At 53.4% G+C, this 26,158-nt stretch overlaps 7 protein-coding genes across 7 annotated transcripts; 6 read left to right on the top strand and 1 right to left on the bottom strand.

Annotated features, from left to right (window-relative positions):
* Window positions 1-788: 788 nt before the first annotated feature.
* On the top strand, window positions 789-7,383 carry GLT1 (glutamate synthase [NADH]; the record flags this gene model as incomplete). Its single annotated transcript, XM_049372323.1, has 4 exons — window positions 789-976; window positions 1,030-1,070; window positions 1,125-6,025; window positions 6,085-7,383. 4 exons carry the CDS (start codon window positions 789-791, stop codon window positions 7,381-7,383), a joined length of 6,429 nt encoding a protein of 2,142 aa, XP_049238457.1.
* Window positions 7,384-8,021: 638 nt separating this feature from the next.
* On the top strand, window positions 8,022-10,665 carry YME2 (mitochondrial escape protein 2; the record flags this gene model as incomplete). The annotated part of the gene is made up of 3 exons (XM_049372322.1): window positions 8,022-8,080; window positions 8,141-9,046; window positions 9,093-10,665. The coding sequence occupies 3 exons, from the start codon at window positions 8,022-8,024 to the stop codon at window positions 10,663-10,665; spliced, it is 2,538 nt and encodes an 845-aa protein (XP_049238456.1).
* Window positions 10,666-11,396: 731 nt separating this feature from the next.
* Window positions 11,397-12,397, top strand: ADK1 (adenylate kinase; the record flags this gene model as incomplete). Its single annotated transcript, XM_049372321.1, has 4 exons — window positions 11,397-11,559; window positions 11,619-11,671; window positions 11,724-11,878; window positions 11,935-12,397. The coding sequence occupies 4 exons, from the start codon at window positions 11,397-11,399 to the stop codon at window positions 12,395-12,397; spliced, it is 834 nt and encodes a 277-aa protein (XP_049238455.1).
* A 4,940-nt stretch (window positions 12,398-17,337) lies between these two features.
* J4E87_000666 (uncharacterized protein) lies at window positions 17,338-18,678 on the bottom strand (the record flags this gene model as incomplete). The annotated part of the gene is made up of 1 exon (XM_049372320.1): window positions 17,338-18,678. One exon carries the CDS (start codon window positions 18,676-18,678, stop codon window positions 17,338-17,340), a length of 1,341 nt encoding a protein of 446 aa, XP_049238454.1.
* Window positions 18,679-19,042: 364 nt separating this feature from the next.
* Window positions 19,043-20,479, top strand: J4E87_000665 (uncharacterized protein; the record flags this gene model as incomplete). Its single annotated transcript, XM_049372319.1, has 1 exon — window positions 19,043-20,479. The coding sequence occupies one exon, from the start codon at window positions 19,043-19,045 to the stop codon at window positions 20,477-20,479; it is 1,437 nt and encodes a 478-aa protein (XP_049238453.1).
* A 1,858-nt stretch (window positions 20,480-22,337) lies between these two features.
* On the top strand, window positions 22,338-22,767 carry J4E87_000664 (uncharacterized protein; the record flags this gene model as incomplete). Its single annotated transcript, XM_049372318.1, has 3 exons — window positions 22,338-22,344; window positions 22,370-22,470; window positions 22,549-22,767. 3 exons carry the CDS (start codon window positions 22,338-22,340, stop codon window positions 22,765-22,767), a joined length of 327 nt encoding a protein of 108 aa, XP_049238452.1.
* Window positions 22,768-23,657: 890 nt separating this feature from the next.
* J4E87_000663 (uncharacterized protein) lies at window positions 23,658-25,007 on the top strand (the record flags this gene model as incomplete). The annotated part of the gene is made up of 1 exon (XM_049372317.1): window positions 23,658-25,007. One exon carries the CDS (start codon window positions 23,658-23,660, stop codon window positions 25,005-25,007), a length of 1,350 nt encoding a protein of 449 aa, XP_049238451.1.
* Between the last annotated feature and the right edge of the window lie 1,151 nt (window positions 25,008-26,158).

The raw sequence follows: 26,158 nt of genomic DNA, 5'->3' as shown, positions 1-26,158 counted from the left end.
ACGTTGAAGTCAAGTTGTTAGCGCATTGGGAAAATATCCACCCCACCAGGAGCCCTCCGCTCTCTTATTCATAAGTACGCCCGCCCAATCTCCCGCGACCCTCTGTCCCTTCACGTACCTGCTCGACACACAATCGCTACACTTTGCTTGCCGGAACGCCGCGAGCCCACCACCAGGCCTGTTCCACCAGCCCTGCTAGCAAGTAAGTCGCCCGCCTCCCACATGTACTCCCGCTGCACCCATCCACCGCCCGCGCCCAAACACTGTGCTTTCCCACCACCCGTCCTGCGTGAACAACACAGACAATCGTTTTACTGGTCTACGCGTGCCACCCCGCGTTAGCCCATTCGCTATTCCCTTATCAGCGCACTCGTGCTTCCAACAGCTATCAGTCGCTGCTGGGTACGGGGGAACGTCATAGCCCTCAATCGCTATATCCGGCGGGTGAAGCTGGTGACGAATCCAGCCCATCTTTCTGCTGCCTTGGGGGGTTGATAGTCACCAGCGACCCCGTCCTTGCAGCGACTGATCCCCACCCACATTCGTTGCTTTTGAGCTAGAGCTCTAGGCGCATCTGTACCAAATATCTTCGATCCTCGGCTCGCACTCACCGACAAACTCTTCTCCGAATTGACAACTAATATCCGCCTCAGACTTCACCTAGACACTATTACCAGAGCAGCAGCTCCCACTTGACGCGTCGAGCGACCCCGCCACACTCCCATATCGATACCGCAGCCCCGCTACCCACACCAACGAACCCAGAACTTCGGCCTTTCGCCGATATAATGGGTCGGGTCTCGTTCGCCGAAGATACAAAATTGCCCCAGGAACCCCAGATTGAAGAGTATCAGAGCTCCGTGTTTGAGTATCAAGATGGCCCCGAGAACAAGTCGTGGGCAGGTGCGCTGCCCTTGAAGCAGGGTCTCTACGACCCGGAGCTCGAGAAGGATGCTTGCGGTGTCGGTTTCGCTGCGTGAGTGACGGAATTGCGCTTTCCGTGGAGTGTGAGGGCTGACATTTGCGTAGCCACATCAAGGGCAAGGCCAGCCACAAGATTGTCTCCGATGGTAAGAGCGAACAACGCGAGAGTGGTGCAGGATAGAGTGCTAACAAATCCCAAGCACGGTCGTTGCTATGCAACATGACACATCGAGGAGCCGTGGGCTCAGACGCACGCGACGGTGACGGTGCAGGTGTAATGACCTCCATCCCCCACCGCTTCTTCCTCAAGGAGTTCGAGCGAGAGCAAGGCTACAAGCTCCCAAGCCTTGGCCAGTACGCCACTGGTAACCTGTTCTTCAAGCCCGACGCCACCATCTTGGAGGAGACCAAGGCCATGTTCGAGGACGTTGCAGACCAGCTCGACTTGAGGGTGCTCGGATGGCGGACGGTGCCCCGCGATTCCACACTTCTTGGACCCGCGGCGCTGTCGCGAGAGCCCATCATTCTCCAGCCATTTGTGGTTCTGAAGACTGCCTACGGAGATGCCCGGGAGCCCAAGGCGGACTTCCAGGAGAAGTACGACAACGCGTACTTTGAGCGACAGCTGTATGTCATGCGAAAGCGGGCTACACACGTCATTGGCCTGCACAACTGGTTCTACGTTTGCTCTCTGAGCAACAAGAACATTGTTTACAAGGGTCAACTATCTCCCGTCCAGGTCTACGAGTACTACCACGATCTGCTCAATGTCGACTACGAGGGTCACTTTGCACTAGTGCACTCCCGTTTCTCTACCAACACATTCCCCAGTTGGGACCGTGCTCAGCCTCTGCGATGGGCGGCTCACAACGGTGAAATCAACACCCTGCGAGGAAACAAGAACTGGATGCGCGCCCGCGAGGGTGTCATGAAGTCCAGCCTTTTCGGCGAGGAGCTCGACCTCCTCTACCCCATTGTCGAGGATGGTGGTTCCGACTCTGCAGCTTTCGACAACGTTCTTGAGCTGCTCACCATCAACGGTGTTCTGTCACTCCCAGAAGCAGTTATGCTCATGGTTCCAGAGGCATGGCAGGGTAACAACACAATGGACCCCGCCAAGCAGGCCTTCTACGAGTGGGCTGCCTGCATGATGGAGCCTTGGGATGGTCCCGCTCTCTTCACATTCTCGGATGGACGATACTGTGGTGCCAACCTCGACCGTAACGGTCTTCGTCCTTGCCGTTACTACGTTACCGATGACGACCGCATCATCTGCGCGTCTGAAGTCGGTACCATCTCCATCGAGCCTGAGCGAGTCGTACAGAAGGGTCGCCTGCAGCCCGGTAGGATGTTGCTCGTCGACACTGTCGCTGGCCGAATTGTCGATGACGCCGAGCTGAAGAAGAGCGTCTCAGAGCGTGTCGACTTCCGTTCTTGGATCCAGAAGAACCTTCTTACTCTTCCCAAGATCCTGGAGGCAGTCCCTGCAAAGGGTGTTGACCTATCATACCAGCTCACTGAGACTAAGCTACACGAGGATCCTCGTCTAAGGGCATTCGGTTACTCGCTTGAGCAAGTCAGCTTGCTCCTTGGTCCCATGGCTGCTGACTCAAAGGAGGCTCTTGGATCTATGGGTAACGATGCCCCTCTTGCTTGCTTGGCTACTCAGCCTCGCCTGCTGTACGAGTACTTCCGTCAGCTCTTCGCCCAAGTCACCAACCCTCCTATCGACCCTATCCGTGAGGCGATTGTCATGTCGTTGGAGACCTACGTCGGTCCCCAGGGTAACCTTCTAGAGATGGACGAATCACAGTGTGGTCGCCTTCTCCTTCCATCGCCCATCCTGACGCTCGAGGAGTTCACAGCGTTGACCAACACTCACAAGCTGTACTCTGACTGGACCGTCAAGAACATTGACATTACCTTCCCCAAGAGCGATGGCATTGAGGGTTACATGGCTGCTCTCGACCGCATCTGCGAGGCTGCCACCGAGGGTATCCAGGCAGGCGACAACATCCTTGTCCTGACCGATCGCGCTGCGTCCGCTGATCGCGTTGCCGTATCCGCCTGCTTGGCTACTGGTATGGTCCACCACCATCTCGTTCGCAACAAGTGGCGGTCCAACGCTGCTCTCGTTGTCGAGACCGGTGAGGCCCGTGAGGTGCACCACATGTGCGTGCTCGTCGGATATGGTGCTGATGCCATCTGCCCGTACCTCGCCATTGAGTGTATCCTGAAGATGCACCGCGAGGGTGTCATCCGGAAGAAGCTCAGCCCTGAGCAGCTCATCGACAACTACAAGCACTCCTGCGACGGTGGTATCTTGAAGGTCATGAGTAAGATGGGTATCTCTACCCTCTCATCCTACAAGGGTGCTCAGATTTTCGAGGCTCTTGGTCTTGACGACTCTGTCGTTGACCGATGCTTCACTGGAACTGCCTCTCGTATCAAGGGTATGACCTTTGAGCTGATCGCTTCCGATGCTTTCGCTCTTCACGAGAAGGGTTACCCATCGCGCGCCATCGTCGAGGTACCCGGTCTTGCTGAGACTGGTGAGTACCATTGGCGTGACGGAGGCGAGCCTCACGTCAACGACCCGACTGCCATGGCCAACATCCAGGACGCCGTCCGCACCAAGAATGACAAGTCATACGAGGCCTACTCTATTGCTGAGTACGAGCGCATCAAGGACTGCACCCTCCGTGGTCTCCTTGACTTCAACTTCGATGACCGTGCACCGATCCCCATCGACCAGGTCGAGCCTTGGACTGACATTGTGCGCCGCTTCGTTACCGGTGCCATGTCCTACGGATCCATCTCCATGGAGTCTCACTCTACTCTTGCTGTCGCCATGAACCGTCTTGGCGGTAAGTCAAACACTGGTGAAGGTGGTGAGGACCCCGAGCGCAGCTTGCGCATGGAGAATGGTGACACTATGCGCTCCGCTATTAAGCAGATTGCCTCCGGACGTTTCGGTGTTACCTCCAACTACCTCGCCGATGCCGATGAGCTCCAGATTAAGATGGCTCAGGGTGCCAAGCCTGGTGAGGGTGGTGAGCTTCCTGGCCACAAGGTCTCTGGCTCCATCGCTAAGACCCGGCACTCGACTCCTGGTGTCGGTCTCATTAGTCCTCCTCCCCACCACGACATTTACTCCATTGAGGATCTCAAGCAATTGATCTACGATCTCAAGTGCTCCAACCCTCGCGCTCGTGTCTCCGTCAAGCTCGTTTCCGAGACTGGTGTTGGTATCGTCGCTTCCGGTGTCGCCAAGGCCAAGGCTGATCACATCCTCATCTCCGGTCACGACGGTGGTACTGGTGCTTCTCGATGGACTGGTATCAAGTACGCCGGTCTTCCCTGGGAGTTGGGTCTTGCCGAGACTCACCAGACTCTTGTCCTCAACGATCTCCGTGGTCGTGTTATTGTTCAGACTGATGGTCAGTTGAGAACTGGACGTGATGTTGCCATTGCTTGTTTGCTTGGTGCTGAGGAGTGGGGTTTCGCTACCACTCCTCTGATTGCTATGGGTTGCATCATGATGCGCAAGTGCCATCTCAACACCTGCCCTGTCGGTATCGCCACCCAGGACCCTGAGCTCCGAAAGAAGTTCCAAGGCACACCCGAGCATGTCATCAACTTCTTCTACTACATCGCCAACGAGCTCCGTGCGATCATGGCCAAGCTTGGCTTCCGTACCATCAACGACATGGTTGGTCGCTGCGAGGCTCTACGCATTCGCGATGATCTCCGCACCGCGAAGACTGAGAACATTGACTTGTCTCTCATCTTGACTCCCGCTCACACCCTTCGCCCGGGCGTTGCCACCTTCAACGTGCGCAAGCAGGATCACCGTCTGCACGTCCGTCTCGACAACAAGCTCATTGCTGAGTCCGAACTCGCTCTTGAGAAGGGTCTTCCCGCCCGTATCGAGTGCGATGTCGTCAACACCGACCGTGCTCTTGGTGCTACCCTCTCATACCACATCAGCAAGCGCTACGGCGAGGCTGGACTGCCCCAAGACACCATCCACGTCAACATTCGTGGCTCTGCTGGCCAGTCTTTTGGTGCTTACCTGGCACCTGGTGTCACTCTTGAACTTGAGGGTGACGCTAACGACTACGTCGGTAAGGGTCTTTCTGGCGGTCGCCTGATCATCTACCCTCCCCGCAACGCCGTTTACCGCGCTGAGGAGAACGTCCTCATCGGTAACGTCTGCTTGTACGGTGCTACTCGCGGTACATGCTTCTTCCGCGGTATCGCTGCCGAGCGCTTCTGTGTCCGTAACTCCGGTGCCACAGCGGTCGTTGAGGGTGTTGGTGACCACGGTTGCGAGTACATGACTGGTGGTCGTGTCCTTGTCCTTGGCTCTACTGGACGTAACTTCGCCGCCGGTATGTCTGGTGGTATTGCATACGTTCTTGACATCCACAAGGACTTCGAGCAGAAGGTCAACCAGGAGATGGTCGAGCTTTCCGGCATCGAGGAGCCAGAGGAGATCGCTTTCGTGCGTGGACTCATCGAGGACCACCACCACTACACTGGCTCCGAGCTCGCCGCACGCATCCTGCTCGACTTCACCCGCGCACTGCCCCGCTTCGTCAAGGTCATGCCCGTTGACTACAAGCGCGTCCTCCTCGAGGAGAAGGCCAAGGCTGCCGAGAAGAAGAAGAACGAATACCCTCTTCCCCTCCTTCCCGGTAACTCCGTCCGCGCCAGCCACGAGGAGTCGCGCAACAAGGAAGCTGAGGCCGAAGCCAAGGAGAAGAAGAAGAGCGACCTCCTCGACATTGAGGAGAGTGTCACTGACGCAAAGGCCGAGAAGAAGAAGGCACTCGTCCTTGACAAGACCCGCGGTTTCATGAAGTACCAGCGCCGATCTGAGAAGTACCGCAACCCCAAGACACGTACTCGTGATTGGGCCGAGCTGAACCAGCGTCTTAACGAAGATGAGCTGAAGTACCAGACTGCTCGTTGCATGGACTGCGGTGTTCCTTTCTGTCAGTCGGACACTGGTTGCCCGATCAGTAACATTATTCCCAAGTGGAACGAGCTCGTTTTCCAGGGACAATGGCGTGACGCCCTCAACCGTCTTCTTATGGTAAGTCTTGACACTCCGAAGTATATGCGAGACAAATACTGACATTCTTGGGTGTGCAGACCAACAACTTCCCTGAGTTCACTGGACGTGTTTGCCCGGCTCCTTGCGAGGGAGCCTGTGTTCTTGGCATCAACGAGGACCCCGTCGGCATCAAGTCCATTGAGTGCGCCATTATCGACCGTGGTTTCGAGAAGGGCTGGATGGTCCCCTCGCCGCCTCAGGTCCGCTCTGGCAAGACTGTTGCCATCATCGGTTCCGGCCCTGCTGGTCTTGCTTGCGCTGATCAGCTTAACAAGGCTGGTCACACCGTTACCGTCTACGAGCGCGCTGACCGTGTCGGTGGTCTGCTCATGTACGGTATCCCCAACATGAAGCTCGACAAGAAGGTTGTCCAGCGTCGTGTTGACTTCATGGCTGCCGAGGGTGTCAACTTCAAGACCGGTGTCACTGTTGGCGAGGATGGCCAGACCAACCTCGATGCTCTCCGCAAGGAGTACGACGCTGTTGTCTTCGCCACCGGAGCTACCGTCGCTCGTGACTTGCCCATCCCCAACCGCAACCTGGAGGGTATCCACTACGCCATGCAGTTCTTGCACAAGAACACCAAGTCTCTCCTCGACTCCGAATTGGCTGACGATGCCTACATCTCGGCCAAGGACAAGCACGTTGTTGTCATCGGAGGTGGTGACACTGGTAACGACTGCATTGGTACTTCCGTCCGTCACGGCGCCAAGTCAGTCGTCAACTTCGAGCTTCTGCCCCAGCCTCCCGCTGAGCGTGCTCGCGACAACCCATGGCCACAGTGGCCTCGTATCTTCCGTACCGACTACGGTCACAACGAAGTCAAGACTCACATGGGCAAGGACCCTCGTGAGTACTGTGTCATGTCCAAGGACTTCGTCGACGACGGCAGCGGCAAGGTCAAGGGTATCAACACCGTCCGTGTTGAATGGACCAAGTCCGCCTCAGGTGGCTGGGACATGAAGCACGTCGAGGGCAGCGAGCAGTTTTTCCCCGCCGACCTCGTCCTGCTCTCCATGGGTTTCTTGGGTCCCGAGCAGCGTGTCATGAGCGACGTCATCGAGCTTGATGGCCGCAAGAACATCAAGACTCCTCCTGGTCACTACAACACCAACCTGGCCGGTGTCTTCGCCGCCGGTGACTGCCGTCGCGGACAGTCTCTTATCGTCTGGGGTATCAACGAGGGTCGCCAGTGCGCTCGCGACGTGGACACCTTCCTCACCGGCTACGGCACTTCCTTGCCCGTCACCGGTGGTATCGTCAAGCGCCCACCTTACGAGGCCATGCACAAGCACACTGCTGCTCCCACGGAGAAGCTGGTCACTGTCGCCGCTTAGACGCGAACATGATTATAACGATTACTTTATGAAGTAGAAAAGATGCATGGGAAAAGATGGATGGGCTCATGATAAAAGATGGGGGGTTTCGGGATATATTCACGATTTGTTTGGCGTTTGATCTTTTGTGTACAAGCATTTTCCCTCGTTTACCTGCACGATACCTTTTCAGTATGCGGAGTCAGCTGGGTGGCACCTGCAGTGTACAATGTTTTCTTCGCTTTGGTTGTTGGCTTTTGGTTTATTTAGTTCGCACTCAATTTGTATATATATGCGAATGCTATGTTCAAATGATTATTTGATGAGTTCCTGTGGCATGCACATGAGGTTCTTGACTATATTAACTATCGAAAATGCGTGATGCGATTCTAATGAACACAATTGCTGCAAGTGCGACTGAGATGTATGACCATTTTCCTTCATGAGCGTTGAGAGCTTTGGCATCAGTGATGGTCCGTTGCCGTTGCTTCGCTTCGTCAGGCCGCGAATGCACAAAGCCAAGATTCAGGTTTAGTGACGTCACGCACCTCCAACTCCAGATTCGCCATCGCCAAACCACACCCTAGGCAGCAAACATCGCTCGGGCGATCAACTCATTCTGCAGGTCGCCATGCCCCGGTGACAATTAGATACTGAGGATGATACCCCGTACCGGCTGGCATCAAGCCTGCCGTCGCCCTGTGCAAGGGCTAGCAAGGCACGTTCACGAAGCCGATCCTGGTTGCCGATCATCGAAAGTGTGCTAACAAATCATCAGGAACATATATCCGACACTTTCTGCAACATTGAAACCAAGTAATCTAGGTCACTGCAGACCGTGGACTGTCACCGCTCGCTATGTAACCGGACTGCAGGCAGGCGAAGACAAAACCGGCCACATCAGCGCCGGACCCAACGAAGGAATCCTCTTCTTCAACAATGTGTTCCCCATTCAGATCCGCAAGGTCCTAGGACTTCCTCTCCCTGGGCTCTTCGACCGCCTCATTAGTCCGGCTATCTCAGGCACCGACCCCAAAGCCGTTATTGAGCGAGCAAGCGCGAAACGAAATCTCCAGATTACTGGCACCGAGGTACTTCCGCGGACGAGAGAGGGAGGCGCATTCGTCAAATTCACGCATGATGGCAATGCGTCTGCTTCCGAGATCGAGAAAGTGCTGCAGCAGTACCTGAGAGATGAGCCTGTCAAGCCGTGGTGGAGTCCGTGGAAGAGGATGCGGGCTAAGATGGTCAAGGGAAAACCTTGGGTGGAAGATCTCATGCGTCTACCCGCTTCACGCCTGCGAGTCGAATTTGTGTCTGCTGAACCAGGCGTTCCAGCTTCTGAGGCTGTGGAGATGAGCCAGGAGCAGCTCTTCCAGTTCTTCAGGCCTTATGGCAAGCTGGGAGATATCGTTGTGCAACCTCCCGATTCGAAGGTCCTTCCCAAGTTCGCGTATCTGGACTACACTAGCATCGGTAAGGCCATCATGGCGCGGAACTGCATGCATGGCTATGTGGTTTCGGAAGCTGAGGGTGGGGGCAAGTTGGGTACGGTCTTGAGGTTGAAGTACGAGCAGAAGATCAAGCCGCGGTATATCAGGGATTGGATCTTTGGCCATCCGAGGATCATCATTCCGATCGTGGCGGCGCTTATTGCAGCTCTTGTTGCTATCATCTTTGACCCGTAAGTCAGACATGCACGTTTACGACCCAAACTGACAGGTACACAGCATCCGCACATTCTTCGTCAAGGCCCATATCACGCGCAACTTCCACATCGAGGACAACAAGTGGTACCAATGGATTAAGGGCTATGCTACAGACATCATTCACGGCGGCAAGACGCGCGATGACGACGACGGCATGGATGCCATCTGGGATGATAGGAAAGACAATATCGAACAGATCCAAACCTGGTTGATGGAGACTGCCGAGACTTTCATCATCGTCCAGGGCCCTCGCGGTTCCGGGAAGCGCGAGCTTGTGGTAGACCAAGCTTTGGAGGATAAGAAACTCAAGCTGGTAATTGACTGCAAGCCCATCCAGGAAGCTCGCGGCGAGAGCGCTACCATCAACGCTGCTGCGCTTTCTGTTGGATACAGACCGGTATTCAGTTGGATGAACAGCATATCTGGAATGATCGACATGGCCGCTCAAGGCGCTACAGGCGTCAAGACGGGCTTCTCGGAGACTCTTGACTCTCAACTCAGCAAGATCTGGAATACGACTACTTCGGCTTTACGACAAATCGCGCTGGATACACGACACAAAAACGACAAGGATGCGCACTTGGGTGATGACGAGTGGTTGGAGGCACACCCGGAACGCAGGCCGATTGTCGTGATTGACAACTTCCTCCACAAGAGCCAGGAAGGCGGTATCGTCTATGACAAGATTGCTGAATGGGCTGCGCGTCTCACAACGACGAACGTGGCTCATGTGATCTTCCTGACCAACGATGTCGCATTCAGCAAGTCGCTCTCGAAAGCCATGCCAGACCGCATGTTCCGTCAGATCTCGCTATCAGACTGCAGCCCCGAGGTCGCGAAACGATTCGTAATCACCCATCTCGACGCCGACGTCGAAGACGACCCAGCCCCAAAAGACGGCTCCCCCAAGAAACTCCCCTCTCAACACCGCAACGATCTCGACGAGCTCGATACCTGCATCGACCTCCTAGGCGGCCGCCTCACAGACCTCGAATTCCTATCCCGCCGAATCAAGACAGGCGAGACACCCACCAAAGCCGTTCACGAGATCATCGACCAGTCCGCCTCGGAGATTCTCAAAATGTTCATCTTTGGCGCAGAAGACGAAGGCGGGAACCGGCACTGGAACGCCGAACAAGCTTGGTTCCTCATCAAAGAACTCGCCCAAAAGGAAAGCCTCCGCTACAACGAAGTCCTCATCGACGATATTCTCAAAACAGGCGGTGAATCCGTTCTCCGTGCTCTCGAACAAGCAGAACTCATATCCATTGTTTCTGGTGCAAATGGCCGTCCTTCTATCATTAAGCCCGGCAAACCTGTCTACCACCCTGCGTTCAAGCGCCTGACTGAGGATAAGGTGTTGAAGTCAAGATTGGATCTGGCTATCCTAACGCACCTGACGAAGATTGAGAGTGCGACGATTGACAAGTGTGAGAATGAGTTGTTGCTGCTGAGTAAGTTGAGGAATCAGCCTGCGCAGACTGCCGGGAGGGTGAATTATCTGCTGAGTAAGTTGATGGTTAGTCAGGGGAAGGTGGAGAGGTATGAGGGGGAGATGAAGGGGTTGAAGAGGGTGCTTGGGAAGGAGTATTAGGTTTCGGGGACTATGTGTGTGGTGATACCATCTCCCTTCAGTGCGATTGCTATGATGCTTGTGCTGGTGCTGGAATGCAGGCACAACGCGGTCGAGTAGCACTATACGTGGTCGAAATGCAGGTGTTCTCCTAAATACCTTGTAGTCGATTTATGCGGCTGTGTATACTTCCAATTCGATCCATCCAATTCGATATATAGATGCAGTTACTACTACTGTGCTTATCCCAGCCCGCGCTGACGTCTATATCTGAGTATGCAGGCCGTAGATGCTGTGCGCGCATGCGTCTGAAATTACTATGACCCCACCTGTTCAATGCTTATGATACACTGGCCGCCGAAACAAAACTGCGTACTGGAGCGCGCATAACACAATCAACAGCGCAACACGACCGTGAATAATCCGCTACACAGTGCCCAGCAGAGTCCGCGGCGCATTTTCCTCTGACATCACCGCGCCAATACCAGGGTGAGACCGAGGATCGGGCAGAAGGGACGCATTTTCCCGCCGCAGCAGCCGAAGTTGAAAGCAGGGACGTGCACAACCGAGCAAGCAACTCGACCGTGAGCTCCACCTCATCCACAACGCGACCTTGCCCACTGCCATTGCGCAACCGTCCTTAATCCCCTCCCAGCGGTCCGCGCATCATCTTACTCTGCTCGTCGTACTCTACTTTTCTCACCCACTTTTATCTTCCCCACCGGACTTATTCTCCTCACAACTTCGGCGCAATGGCACCTTTAACAGATGCGTCGGTCGATGACCTCAAGAGCACCGTCACCAGCCTTGAGAAGCGCATCGCTGACCTGGAAAAGAGACTCGCGGGTCAGAATGGGGGTGCGCCTGCGTCCGCGGAGAGCGTCAGGATGATTCTGATGGGCCCGCCCGGTGCTGGTATGTTGTTCCCGGTTGGAGAGAGTAAAAAAGGCGGTTTTGCTTACATGGCATGTTAGGCAAGGGTACTCAAGCGCCCAAGATCAAGGAGAAGTTCTGCGCTTGCCATCTTGTAGGTTTTTGAGACTGAGTGGGATAAGGCATTGGGGGCTGACAGATTGCAGGCTACCGGAGACATGCTGCGCGCGCAAGTCGCGGCAAAGACTGCGCTCGGCCGGGAAGCAAAGAAGATCATGGACGCGGGTGGTCTGGTTAGCGACGAGATCATGATCAACATGATCAAGACGGAGCTCGAGAACAACGCCGAGTGCTCCAAGGGGTGCGTCTCCTCTTCTACTCAGTTTGAAGGACATGCTAATACAACCCCACCCCCAGATTCATCCTCGACGGCTTCCCCCGCACAGTAACGCAAGCCGAGAAGCTCGACGGCATGCTCAGCATAACCAAGAAGCCCCTCCAACACGCCGTAGAACTGCAAATCGACGACGGCCTCCTCGTCTCGCGTATCACCGGCCGCCTCGTGCACCCCGCCTCCGGCCGCTCCTACCACAAGATTTTCAACCCGCCCAAGGCGCCCATGACGGACGACGTAACAGGCGAGCCGCTCATCCAGCGCTCCGACGACAACGAGGACACGCTTAAGAAGCGCCTGTCAACATACCATGCCCAGACTGCGCCGGTCGTCGCATACTACCAGAAGACGGGTATCTGGAAGCCGGTCGATGCGAGCCAAGAGCCTGGCCAGGTGTGGAAGAGTCTGCTTAAGATTTTCGACGATAAGGCTATGGTTGCCGGACGGACGGGTAGTCTGCTCAACAAAGTCGGGCTTAAGAACTAGGTGGCCTCCGGCGATGTGAGCATGGAATGTGGTACCGGATTGCGAAATTACAACTACGGGTCACGCCTACGCTTTCATACCGCCAGGCAGACGCGTAGGGTCTCTCAGCAGTCGGCTGATCATGTTTCAAAGCCACGTTACGAGAAAAGTCCACTTTTACGCTTTGGAATGAAAGAATGCACATATGGTTTGGATGGGTTCCTTGTACTTGTACAGATGCATACGCGTGGTGTGGGTGGTCTGTGGGGGCATACCTGTGTATCTCAGATGGCTCTTGCGGACTGGTTTTCTGGTAATCTACCGAGATCGGGAATGCTAGAGATGTTCATGATTGATGCTTATGTGGTCGCAAATGTGGCCTCTTGCGAACCGTAGTTTTGTGGCCATACCCAAAAGTCTATGAGGACGCCTTGTCCTGGTGATTGGAACATATATCTTGCACACTGCCCAGAAGCCACTACCCTCAGCAAATAACCATTGCGCCACAACACACGTGCTCCCTCCCGCCGCCGCCCGCCGTTCCAACAACGTGTTCCCTAGTCCCAAGTCGCGCGAACTCGTGGCCTCGGCGTTAGCACAACACAACTTCTCCTAACCTCCGGGGCGACTTGTCACTCCCGCGAAAAAGTGTCCTCGGCGAATCTATTCCACAGAACACTTTGGCCTCCCATCTTAGAAAGGCGCATTCACCAGAGTCGCAATCGCAATCGCATACCTACCTCAACGACCCGCGCACGCCACGCTCCAAACCTCAGACCTCAGACCTCAGACCCCAAGCCTGCAACGAAACGCGACGAACCCGAACCTCAGCCAATAACGCTTCGCCCGCACCCCAGAAAGGTGCCACAACACACCTGCCCTCCCACCCCAAACCGCACATCGCACATCCTCAAACATGTCAAGTAGATTCACGCGCGCCGACCCCCGCGACGACCTCTTCTCCTCCTACAACCGCAGCGCCTCGCCCTCGAAAACAAAAAACAAATCGCGCGCTTCCCCCTACAACGCTAGTATAAGCCAAGGGTATGGGTATCCGGGTTCTTCTGCGGATGCGTATCCAGGGAGTGGTGGTGGGAGTGGGAGTGGGAATGGGAGTGGAGGGCTGTATCCTGGGGGCAGTGCGGGGGGAAGTGCGTATGGGGGTGGTGGGTATGGGGGGTATGGTGTAGGCGGTGGGAGTGGGAGTGGAAGGGGAGGAAGTGGTGGTTATGGGGGAGGAAGTGAAGATGGGATTTACAGATCCGCGACACCGAATTCAAGAGGGCAGTACTCGGCGGCTGTGTTGGATGAGTTGGAGAGTCAGAATGATGAGCATGTTGGTGTTTTGACGGGGAAGGTTAAGATGTTGAAGGATGTGTGTTTTGCGTCTCTTAAACCCCCTTTCCACTACCTCCCCATCTCCATTCATCCATCTCATGGAACACCTCGCTAATGTTGAAATAGTTAACCCACCTCATCGGCGACGAAATCCGCGACTCCACCACCCTTGCCGAGAAGATGAACGACCAGTTTGAGAACTCGAGACATAAGATAAAGGGCACTATGAATCGTATGTTGAGGATGGCGCAGAAGACGGGTGTGGGGTGGAAGGCTTGGGTCGGGTTCTTTGCGGCGGTTATTTTGCTGTTTTGGTGGGTGTGGTTGGGTTGATTGGGGGTGGGATCCAGAAGAGGAGAGAGGAGAGGGATATGGGAGAGATGGTTTGCATTACCTTGCATATGGCATGGTGTTGTGGCGTTTGGTTGCTCACCGGAGGGATTGTACAACAAAGATGCATGCGCAAGTTTCAATAGAGAGTGTGGTATCAATTTATTCTACATCATTCATTTTCATAAATCATACCGCTCAAATAATCTTCACCACCATGTTGTGTTGGATGGCGTGCTCTGGTGATTCTTCCTCGAAGATATTCGGGTAGAACCGATCTTTTTGGATTCGAGACCCCATGAGGCCTATTCTCTCGAACTCATGTTCGCCCCTCGCACCATTGCACTCCCAAGGTGCTGAATGCCTCTTCAACAACACCAAGTACGATACATGCTTTTTCTCACTCCATGTTGCCTGGAGCAGTTTCAGACAATGCACCGTTGTTCCAGGCTTCAGTTGATGGTAGAAGTCGGGCTCGAACATGAAGTGATCGCGATTCCGACGTTCATGTGCCTCGGATCTCGTGAGTAGCTCGGGGTCCTCGTTTGAAGATGATAGGGGCTTGATCCAATACCTATTAACGGTGGCCTGTATCATGGTCGCTGACAAGATGATATATGCACTCTCCAACTGGCCCGTAGGATCGGCGCCTTTTGGACAAGATTTTGCCGCCACGACTGTGGCCAACTCTTGAATGTCCTGCATATGCTGGTATGCAACACAGTCGTGATGAGGGTCATCCTTGTCAAATTCAAGAGAAGCCCAAGAGAAAGTAGGTGCCCTCCATATTGTACATCGAGCCGCTGGGTGACTTGTGTACCACGACAGGTTTTGTATCAAACCTTCTTTCCACATGCCAGCAACATATTCCCATCCAGTGACCTCTCCAAAACTCTTAGCAATGCCGGAGATCGCCGGGAAGATGTCGTTTGGCTTTGACAGATCCAGCTCACTGTAGTTTCTTATGAGTCTTGACCACATGCCCGGAATCTTTTCATGATCGTCTTTGAGCGAGCGCCACCGGTTTGGATGACAATGGCTCTTGGTGGGCGGCCATTCTCCGTCTATAGTCTTTTCAAAATATCCTCCTGTATATTCTCCTGGACTGTTCAGAGAATCCAGTCGCATGGCCCCACATTCGCAATCTTCGTACTCCATACACTCCCAGATGAGCTCATGCTCTGCGAAATGGAGAATGCGGGGACTCAAGATACGCTCTTGGAAGGCCCAGCCTCGCTGAAGAAGTGGCAAATCACGGCCCCCATGCCCTAGCGGATATCTCATGTGGATGTTAGGAGCACTTGACAGAGGTCTGCCGACATATTTCGGATCCGCGACTCGGAAGAGACCCCTATCTGGACCTGAAGATGCTGAAGCCGCGATCGTGATTGTAGAATTAGCGTATATGTTAGCCATTTGAGCAGACTGGTTCTGCCAATCCACCTCATCGTCTTGGACAATCTGCCTATGGGGTTAGTATCTATACCAAATGATACCTGATTCATGGAAATGTCAAAGTGACGTACGCATAACGAGTCTATCCAAATATAGTAGATTCCAAGCTCAACGATGACCGTGATAGCATGTCGAAACGTCTGCGGTATGTCTGTCTCTGGGATGCTTTGCAGATGAACAGACAATGTGTCTGGTTCCAGAGTTGTCTGTAATGGCTGTTGACCACCCCAACAGTGACTCAGGCATGCATAATGCCCCTTTCGTCCTTTCGTTTCGATCAAGCGGATTCGACGTGGTGTATCAACGCTCACCTCTATCACTCGGTCAGGTAGTTTGACACGATCGTCAACTTTGCGTGAAGTCGAGCACAAGCTTGTATGCGTGGTTAGACATGTATTAAGCCAGCGCTTGATGTTCTCATAGCTCTGTTTCGATGCGGTATCGCCTGGCAGGTCTGTCCAAACGGGAAGAATAGGGTCTTCTTGAGCTGCGCTACCATTAGTCAAGCTAGCGTCATCCATACTTGCGGACTTACCGTCCAGAGCAAACACCTTCGTCCTCACCGTTTCCGTAGATGATCCGTCTCCTCTGAATTCATCAAATGTTACACTCAGCATGTCCTTCCAGTAACCAATCCTGATATCGCGTCCAATAGACTCGGGAGTGATCTCGCATACAGCATTACAGTAGCGGCATCCACACCGGACTGTCTCTTTCAATGCCGCACTATGATAGCCAGAACCAAGGAAACCAGGCTTCCCCTGCATGCAATTCTCAATGGCAAGACACGCAGGCTGTTGAGTATCTACAATCGGTGGGTCGGGTAGAATTCCTGCATTCAGTTAAAAGAAGGCGCGTTTAGTGAGGCCCTAATCGCCTACATACTTTGACCATTTCGACCACGACGGTACTGTACTATTCCACCGTCCAACGACCAAGACTCCGACTTCTTCCAGGAGTCTGGGCTGTCTGGCGTTGTATTTGGGAGTTCTCGAACCGACCAGCGCGCCATGAGAGCCGTTTGTCTGTAAGATGCTGGTTTAGGTCTGGATTTGCTGACAGTAATTGGGTCGAGCTTCGTGAGAACTGGTATCTCTTCTTTGAGTGCGGTTCAGCCCCGCAACACGTGGGAACCTTCGTGCGAGGTAGGCGACTGTGCCACAACGCTGCATTGCAGCCTATTGATCGGCGTGGCTATGTCAATATCGCCAGCGCAAGGCTGCCTTGCAGCCTATTGACCGACGAGGCTATGTCGATATCCGTAGCGAATCAACTTGCCAGCCAGCCACTTATCTGTTCTCAGGTATCACACTTTTGAGGACTGCCCCTCAGTCGTAGTTACTCCGGACCTCTGATACGGTCGTAATATTGCTGTAGCCGCCGAGGACGTCACAAGTATACAACTCACTCACGGAGTTCGGCGCTCAGCAGCGCATTGTAGCAGCCCATCGATCGCAGGGAACGACATGCATGACGTTCGGGTGGCGATGCTGATGCGGTGTCAAAGGCTTCCCCGCCTGTATCACACATGATTGCAGTTGAGGTTCTGAGATGAATGGTGTGGTGCAGTGGCTGTAGAGAAGAAAGTGTCAGGCTCCTGCTCGGCCAAGTACCTACGTAAGCTAGGGGCGATTCGATAGCCGCGTTACCGAATGCGGCGACGAGGACGCTTTTGACCCCGCAACGACAGGAACATGCCAAAAAGCATTATCGAATCAACATCAGCCTTGCATGCACGCAATCATTTTCCAGATCTTACAACTAGCTTCCGAGCTTTGAGATTCTACTCGTCACAATCTTCAAGGACTTGTTTCATCTATTTGGCTACCAAGATAAACTCAATCCTTTGTAAAAAGATCGACCTGCCCATCAAACCTACCCATGTTGCGCAACGACCTCCGCGCACTTTGAATGCGCAGCAGAAAAAAGTTCGGGTCAGGCCGTTGATCCTCGTCAACATCAAGACACATCTCTATATACATGCGCAACTCAGGCGAATACCCCTCGTAGCCCTGAAGACAGTCCCGTGTCAAGTTGCCCGCTTCGACAAGATCTCGCAAAGGACTATCCGCCATGCAATACATGAGCGACATGACCAACCCAACTTGATACATGTCCGTCGCCTCAGTCGCTTGAGCCCCTTCTGGAGGCCTGTATAAATCGGCAACGAGAGGAAGATCACGGAGGGTATAGTTGTGAGTTTCCATCTCACTATCGGTGATGGCGCAGCCGAAATCCGCTAGTTTGATGCTGATGGGGTCGTCGTTTGGGTTGGCCTGCGGATGGCTCTTCAAAAGGATGTTAGATGGGATGATGTCACGATGGGTGATAGGATCCCAATTGTAGGCCGCCTCGTTGTAGGGATAGGGTCCGTGGTGTAGGTACTGGACGGCTGTTACCAGGGCTTCGAAGACTTGCCACACGAAGCTTTCGGAAATGAGCTTTCCGCGCTCGTTCCAGGTCTTGATCAAATCGGCTAGAGTACCTTTGTCGCAATACTCTGTTACTAGGTACGGTGAGGCGTGACGTTCGGTCACTGGGCTAGGAAGATGCGCGTCGTAGAGGGTGATGATGTTGCGATGATGTAGGCGGCTCAGAATGTTCATCTCTCGGGCTTGAAAGCCAGGATACATAGCTTCTGAAGGTAAGACCTTCATGATGCGCATGTCTTCTTGGAGATTATCGCGCACGAAGAGGATACCTTGATTGAAAGTCCCGTCAACACCTCCCAGTTCGGACTCGATAGTCCATCGTCCACCGACGACTTTTCCAACAGCGAAGATATCGCGATTACATGCTCGGTTTGCTCGGTCTAACAGTAGATTCTTGACAGTGCGCTCATTCTCAGCCCGGTTCGCAGCCCAACTTCCCGATTCGTTATTCGACACAAGCTGTATACAATGAGCCAGGCCTGGTGCATCGGCAGGATCAGAGGGCGACGTGATTAATTGAGTACGGTCCAGGAATCTAGTAATTACGTAGTTAGTGTCGTCTGGAATCTGGTAGACTCGCCTGAAGTAACGTAGGGTAAGCTGATCGGGCTTGTCGAGTTTGGGGTCTTCTTCAATCAGGTGGTCAGAAAGGCCTAGCATTGTTTCGCAGAAGACTTCGGCTTCACTTTGACATGTGAAGGTGCCGCTGTCGGCTCGGTTGCGATGCTTGTAAGTCTTCTCTGACATATCGTGGTGAGCACGTATGATACTAAAGGTCCCCTCGCGAGACATTAATGCTATCGACAATTCAGCAGCATCACGATCAAAGTATATACGGAGTGAGCAGATACGCCGTGCACATACCTCTGGGTGTACTTTGTTAACGGCATGTAGATGATTCATAACGGCACAGTGTTGTGTACGCGAATCTTGACCTGGTGCTCCACAACGTTATACTTTGTCGATACACCATGTTATATCAACGTGGAGCAGCACTATATACCAGAACGGTATATAATATTCCATAGTCTTCTTTTCTTCTTTCACTAGTTCAGCTTCAACAACTGACCAAGACAAACATCGCGTAGCTCTTGCGTTAGCGCCTTTCAACATGGCCTCGAAGAGCTCAAGTATAACGGAAACGACGAATGTCAGCAACGATAGCGTGGCACCGCATTCAACACCCCAATGGCTCAATGAGCTAGAACCGGAAGGTCCCGAATGCTCAGACTACTTCAACGAGTTCAAGCGCTGGTGTATTTCGAAGGATATCTCCTGGCTGTACCCTCCTGATAGAGCTCCGTTCACAGGGTTTATAAAAGAGATGAATCTGCGAACTTACCCCGAGGATCCAGAGGGATATCCAGGCTTTCACCACGCATTCGGCCTCTTTGTCCGCTATTATAAAGCCAGGAATGGCAACCCCCCTGGAAAGCTGACGATGATGGACATGTGTACGCTGCTTGATATGCTGAATAGCAAGTTTGCCTCCACGATAGCAGACGAGCGGTTTGCGATCGATGGGAAAGTCACCGGCGATAAAGTTGGTGAAAAATGGCGCATCGCCTCGAAGCTGCAAGACGTTGACGGAAGCTTCAACCGTGGTATTTACTTAGTCCACAACGAGAACAACCCTGATAATTCCGTACAGATCATGAAGACTCTTCCCCTACCCAGAGATTATCTCGGCTTCGCTGAGCGAGAGCTCGATATTCTCGGGACTTTGCAGCACGACAAAGTCATCAAGTTCTTCGACGGTACCGCACCAAAGAGCATACACGATACGGCATGGATGATCACGGAGTACTGCAACAAAGGTACGTTGTTTGACTTCCTCGCAAAATATGCCTATGAGGCGAAACTTCCAGTACCTGAGCTCTTCGTTTGGAACATCTTGGAGAGCCTGGTACACGCGGCTGTTTATCTGCACTATGGTCCGAATGTACTCGAAAAGTTTGAGCAACAGGAGCCTGAAGATGGATGCCTGGAGGTTAAAGAAGACGCCTCTTGGGATGTCGTATATCATCGCGACATCATTCTGTCGAACGTCTTCATCACTTCTAGTACCGGCGACAAGACTGAGTATCCGATCGTCAAGTTAGGCGACTTTGGCTGCGCCATGCGGCAATCAGAAATTAGTACTTTGGACCAAGACAAATATCCAAAGGCAGAGGAAACACCGCGTATGGACCCTGCATACGTGCCACCGGAGGGTCAATATGGCACCAAAGCCGTCGATGTGTATCAGATCGGCCGACTAACGTGGTGTGTTGTGCAGAACGTCGTGTCTCCTACCTGTCTGGACGAGAAGGCAATGCTGCCTGAGAATTTCGAAACTTCAGAGGATGCGCCTTACTCACGGGAGCTACGCCGCATCCTCTATTCCTGCACGAGGGCCCGCGCTGACCTTCGAATCGATTCTCTGCCTCTATTACGCCTTGTCCGGGATACGAGGAAACGATTGATATCTGAGAACCGCTTGCCGTTTGTCGAGCTCTACGTATCTTTTGTTGAGCGTCTTTCTGAGTTCCTTGAATTCGCCCGTTAAGCGATGAAAGGGATGAGAAAGAGATCTGAGTAGCTTGGTAGTTAGATGTAATCTACTCAAACTTGTTTTATACGTTCTATAAGCTGTGATCTGGCGGGCTCAGATCTTTGGAAGAGCGTATTGTGGTAGCCTTTGGAACCAGCTCTTGGTAGAAATGCAGTGAAATATGTCAGCGAATGAATAGTTCGACCATCCTTCAGATAGGGCTGGGTATAATCCCAGCAATCAAGACAGCTCAACCTCGGGCGTCGTTCTCATCGTTACGCTCACTGACTTTGCACAATGTACTGTTGTATTACAAATATGCCTTGCTTGCCTTACTCCACCATTCCGCTGGCCAAGATCTGGGTTGGCCAATTCGGCGACGTGGGAGGACCGAACTAGCACCGAGCCTGAAATGGATTGCGTGGTAACATATGATTGATCGCAAGATGTCTCATTTCGGGATACAGTGTTCTCCAGGCCCCAAAGAACGCGCGTAGGTGGGTAGATGCGCGTGCATCGGCGTTTCTTTCACGTAGATCAGGCGGGCCGCGTGGGTTCGCTCCCTAGACTCCTGCTACCGGCCCGTCGAAGGATTTCCCGCGAAATCCCGCATCCTCTGATCTGACGGATAGCGGATATCGGTGTAGTATCTGTTGTCGTACGTAGTCTTGATGGGCTGCTATCATTTCTTGATATGTTATGATGATTGAAAGCATGTCACTTCAACGACCAAAGAGATAGTATCGAGTTGAAGAGGTAAGGTGATGAGCCAAGCTGCCCAAATATCTATATGATTACATACCGCCGTGGTTTGCGGGACATATGTGGAAGTGCGATCTTGGCTGTGGATAGACCGAAGTTACTCCAGCGAATTGATCTTAGATGGTGGCCTAAGGCAAGCGAAACCGCTGTATGGGCGGGTGGAAGCTTCCTGCCCGTCTCTGATGCGCAGCGGTGAGGATTGAAGAAGTGCCCTGTGTCGTCGTCGGATCGTGGCTGGCGTCGCCATGAGTGGGTTCGTTGTTGACGATCGTAATTATAAGAAAGAGTGGTGAGAGTGTCTGGGCCGGGCTTGGAACATCTTCAGGGCTCCGATTCTCCTTGGCTTTGCTGATCATGGTACGTGTACATGGGTGTAACAAGTACCGGTAGTGTAAGGCCTGCCATCGCCAAGCGTTTAAACGTTCGTTGTTCATCAATCATCGCATGCGCGGCGACGAAAGTATTACCCAAAGATGACGAACAATGATGCCTATACGCCTCATCCATCGATAGACAGCCTTTTAGCATGGAGTGGAGCGCCGGCCACTGGGGAGGAAACACTGGAATCAGAAATTATACTCACGGATGCGATGCCGTCTCGAACGTCAGCTTGCCACGAACGGTCTTACCAAAGCAGGACCAAGATACACTCTGCTCATTGGCGTGACTGGTCAAGGGCCATAACGCCGCGAGCAGTCCGCGTGCTCTTAAGAGACGTGCCTTGTTGGTCCTCGGTGTATAAAGATTCGTCGATCTGCGTCTGCCAACCACCATTTCGCCTCAGTCACTGGATGCCTAAAGACGACCGCAGTGACCTGCTGTGCTCAGAATGCGGTGACGTTTAGGCTTCCGCGGTTTAGCCACTTCGACCTGGTATAGCGACCCCGAGTAGAGAGCCCACTGTTGGGCGCCTGGAGACGTTGATCGTAAGCTTCGCTCTTGTGCTGTGAACGCGTCTTGGAATGTCGATACTGTGCTTTTCCAGCATGGTATGTCGAGCCTGGATGAGGTATAAGTATCAGGCTGTTGCCCCTTCGAGAGCTCATCATCCAACACGATCCTCAAACCTCAAGCAACTCATTCCCACTTCAACCTCGAACACTCCGACAGTATGTCTTGTCGATCTCTTGCTTTTGCTTCCAGCTGACCATGCCTCCCAGAGCTTCAAGATGCAGTTCACTCTTGCCTCCGTCATCGCCATCGCTGCCGCTCTCGCTCCCGCGGTCAGCGCCTTCTCCGTTAGCGTAAGTCATATCCCGATGTGAGCCTCAACGAGGCGATCCTCATCATGAATACCAGCTGACTTGTATCTCTCCCTCCAGAACTGCGAGACCGGCCAGTACAAGAACTTCGGAGAAGGTGGTAACAACAAGTGTCAGGGTTTCAACACTGGCAAGAGTGTTGCATTCGACAGCAACAAGGGCCTGTCTCTCCGCGTCTTCGCTTCGACCAACTGCCAGGCTGGTGACGAGATTCTCATTACCGAGCAGAACAAGTGCCAGGAGGTTCCTTTCACCGGGCTATCAGTGCTGGCGGAGTAAGGGCGATCGCATACATCTTGGCAAGCAACAAACGCTTTGAGCATTTCGGGGAGCGAAGGAATTTGGAGGCGATGCTATCCAACATAGCGTAGCCGTCCACCGTGTATCTTAGACACCTGCACTCGTCACGTGCCATAAAATCGTTAAAATGTCGATATTGGAAGGTGTCATGGTCTATCAGTGATTCGCGTGTTGGAGATGTTTATCATCTGGTGCTCTTTGGAGAGGGCGAGTCGGCCGGTTGGCGGACCCCTTCATCGGTGTAGCGGGAACAACGTTGCCGATTTGAGGAACGCGTTAGAAACCTTTGGAAGCAATCTCAGCAATCGATGGGTCGTGGCACCCGCTGAACGCGTGGTGTTGGTGTCGGATGGGATCGTGCTCCGGCGATGGCGTTCCTTACAGCTCACCGACACGTGATAGCACGCAACCGCAGCATCGTCGGTCCGATTCGTCCGGTTCCTGAACGATTTGTAACGCGAGAATGACGCCACGCACGCCGCTGCTCCAGCGCGACATTTCAACCCCACAACCCTTTCTCCCACCATACAGCCTAACGCGATCTTCTGCTGGCATCCCGCAAGAGGCGCGTCTAGATCACGGTGCTTTGCCTACATCTGCCGAGGTGTCGCAGCCGGGCCCTAGCCTATAGCGTACCTCTATGACGTGGCTATGGATCAATCTCGGACGAGTCCGTCATTGTTTGGCGACATACTCGTGGAAAAGCTTAGAAATGCAAAACTGATGAAGCACTAACGAGACACTTATAGACCGCCATTGATCGCACGCCAAGTTCGCATCTCACTCACAACACACAACTTACAAACATCAGTCTTGTTACTCTATACTTTTGCCTTTTTCGTTAGATACCCATCCACATTTCCGCAAACATGGCACCAAGAAGATATGAAGCCGAGAAGGTGGACCCTGCGCCTTTGGCAAAGCCTCTCGACTTTGCTTTCTCCAAGAAGACTGCTCAGAACCGATTCCTCAAGGGTGCTATGACCGAGCGTCTATCATCATGGGATGCTCAGAACCTTGAAGCTCGTGGTGTCCCTTCCAAGAACCTCGTCAACGTCTACCGACGATGGGGCGAGGGCGAGTTCGGTGTCATCCTGACCGGTAACATCATGATCGAATACGACCACCTGGAGGCTGCTGGCAACCCTATCATTCCCCGCGGCTCAAAGTACGAGGGCGAGCGATTTGAGATGTTCAAGGAGCTTGCGACACAGTCGAAGAAGCGCGGCTCTTTGATCGTTGGACAGGTCAGCCACCCAGGTCGCCAGGTAACCGAGAGCATCCAAAAGAACCCCATCTCCGCATCCGACGTACAATTAGAGGGCAACGTCATGGGCATGACCTTCGCCAAGCCACGCGCCGCTACCGACGAGGATATCAAGAACGTCATCGAGGGCTTCGCTCACGCAGCTGAGTACCTTGAGAAGGCCGGTTACGACGGTATTCAGCTTCACGGAGCCCACGGCTACCTGCTCGCACAGTTCCTCGCCCCAAGCACCAACAAGCGTACCGACAAGTACGGTGGATCTCTCGAGAACCGCGCACGCATCATCACCGAGATCGGTCAGGAAGTCCGCAAGCGCACATCTTCCAACTTCGTCCTTGGCATCAAGCTCAACTCCGTGGAGTTCCAAGACAAGGGTTTCGGTACCGAGGAGGCCGCAACCCTATGCAAGTTGCTTGAGGATAACAGCTTCGACTTTGTTGAACTGTCTGGTGGTACTTACGAGCAGCTTGCTTTCGGCCACAAGCGCGAGTCCACCAAGAAGCGTGAAGCTTTCTTCCTCGACTTCGCCGAGAAGATCACACCTTCGCTCTCCAAGACCAAGACCTACGTGACTGGTGGCTTCAAGAGCGCCGCCGCCATGGTCGACGCCCTCAACACCGTCGACGGTGTTGGTCTCGCTCGTCCGGTCACCCAGGAGCCCGAGCTTCCTCGCCAGATCATCAACGGCGAGGTTCACGCCGCGATCAACCAATTGACCGACGACAACGATTTCGGCATCACCAACGTTGCGGCAGGAACACAGATCAGGCAGCTGGGCAAGGACCAACAGCCTATCGACCTGAGCGACGAGAAGAACTTCGAGGCCTTCCAGAAGGACATGGGTACCTGGGCTCAAGGCTTCTCCGATGACAAGACCGGAAGCAAGTACGGTTACGTTGACATTGAGAGCGCCAAGGCCATTCCTTACGGCACCGCTGCTCCTGCTTCGTAGATATTTCGCATCAAGGATATGTGTATATAGATGGAAGGAATAGAAACGAATTCTACGACTGAATACATCAAATCAATGTATTCATACACAGCCCTCTCCCTCCCCCGGTGTAGCAGGTCTCTCATAAAACTCGTCCTCACTAATCTCCCTTATAACCTCAATCCTCCACCTCTGCGTCTTCGCACCCTCATCCTTCTCCCTCAACACAACCCTCCTCCCATCTTCCCCACCAACATCCATAACCTTCAGCACGCCACTCGCTCCATTCCCAATCCACCATGTTCCATCGCCCCACTCGCCCACCTTCCAATCCAGCGCATGCGGCGTGTCGTCTGCCCGTCTCAATACCGCTTTCGACGTGTCGTCTGCGTAGACGTCAAGCAGCCGGTTTGGGCCTAGCCACCATGTACGGAGCCGGTAGCAGTTGGGGGTTGAGGTTGAGGGTGAGGAGATGAAGGCCCAGTATTGGCCTGAGTAGTAGCCTTCGCGGGTTAGTTTGAGGAGGCCGGTGCTGTTTTGGGTGCCGTGGTCGTTGACGATGTCGAGGGTGGGGTTGGAGGGGTTGGAAGTGTTGGTTATGCGGTAGAAGTGGGAGGGAGAGAGTGGGGTTTGAGGGTTGGCCATTTGGGGTGGTTGCGCTGGTTGATGAGATGGTGAAGAGAGACGGGAACTGTGAAGCTGTGCTGATGATGCTACCTTCCGAGCTCAGAATTGGTAGTCTTATACGTTATTCATCGCACGAATGGTTCATCTTTTGTTGAGGAAGTATCCCAATTCAGCGTCGTCGGTGAACAGCCATGCCATGTGGCGCATAGCACGAGACTGTCAAAACGGGTAGCCGGTGAGCCTATCACGACCGCGAAACTCTGGGAAATGCGGTTTCAATTTTAGGCCTGAATCCATGGTTTAGGAAGTGATGAATGAAACCAGGGCAGTACGCCGATCACTTGACCAGCTGACAGTCAGCCACCATGCAGGGCCGTTGTTAGTGATCCTATTGTAGTCAACGAAACGTTTTGTTGGGATATGTGTAAGTTTTGGCAGGTCACGATCAGAATCTGTTGAGGCTGAAATGATTGGAATTGAAGAGGAGACGAAGATGAAGATGATTGAGAGAAGGGCTGATGACGTCACATCGTCATTTGGAGGCA

Source organism: Alternaria ethzedia (genome assembly GCF_023757985.1).
Source record: "Alternaria ethzedia strain BMP 0044 chromosome Unknown scaffold_1, whole genome shotgun sequence".
NCBI lineage: Eukaryota > Fungi > Ascomycota > Dothideomycetes > Pleosporales > Pleosporaceae > Alternaria > Alternaria ethzedia.
The sequence above is the reverse complement of the archived record's forward strand: the minus strand, read 5'-3'. Positions and strand labels throughout refer to the sequence as shown.